Here is a 388-nt window from a genome sequence, read left to right as displayed (position 1 = left end):
TAGGATAGCAGTCAAGAAGCAAAGGAAGAGACGGAACCAGGACTTCGCCTTCACCCCAAAAGTGCCACCGGGGGGGGGGGGCCAGCACCAAGGTCCCCCCATTTCCCAAGCGAGGGGACCCCCGTGGCCACACCTGGCGGTGGCAGGAGTCCAGGGGGGACAGCTCCCACTGCGCCCCCTCGGCCTGGAAGCGCTCGTCGCCCATCGTCATCTCGAAGGGGACTCGGGGGGGGCTCAGCGGTCCTGGGGGCGGGGGGGTCCCCCCTTCTTGGGGAGGGGTGCCGAAACCCAGCCAGCCCAGCAGCCCCCCCGGCAGCGGGGGCGCAGAGGAGGAGCAGAGCCCAGCAGCAACGGGGGGGCAGCATGGCGGGGGTCCTGCAGCACGAAA

The 388-nt window shown here is 70.4% G+C and overlaps 1 protein-coding gene across 1 annotated transcript in view; it reads right to left on the bottom strand.

The window, feature by feature from the left end:
- Positions 1-377, bottom strand: part of LOC118159114 (protein brambleberry-like) — a 667-nt gene extending 290 nt beyond the window's left edge. The window contains exon 1 of the mRNA XM_035313740.1: positions 134-377. Within this exon, the coding sequence (XP_035169631.1) occupies positions 134-211 (78 nt within the window). The 5' untranslated portion in view covers positions 212-377. The remainder of the gene's footprint in view (positions 1-133) is intronic.
- Positions 378-388: the final 11 nt, after the last annotated feature.

This window comes from Oxyura jamaicensis, unplaced genomic scaffold, assembly GCF_011077185.1.
Source record: "Oxyura jamaicensis isolate SHBP4307 breed ruddy duck unplaced genomic scaffold, BPBGC_Ojam_1.0 oxyUn_random_OJ67304, whole genome shotgun sequence".
Classification (NCBI taxonomy): Eukaryota; Metazoa; Chordata; class Aves; order Anseriformes; family Anatidae; genus Oxyura; species Oxyura jamaicensis.
The sequence above is the reverse complement of the archived record's forward strand: the minus strand, read 5'-3'. Positions and strand labels throughout refer to the sequence as shown.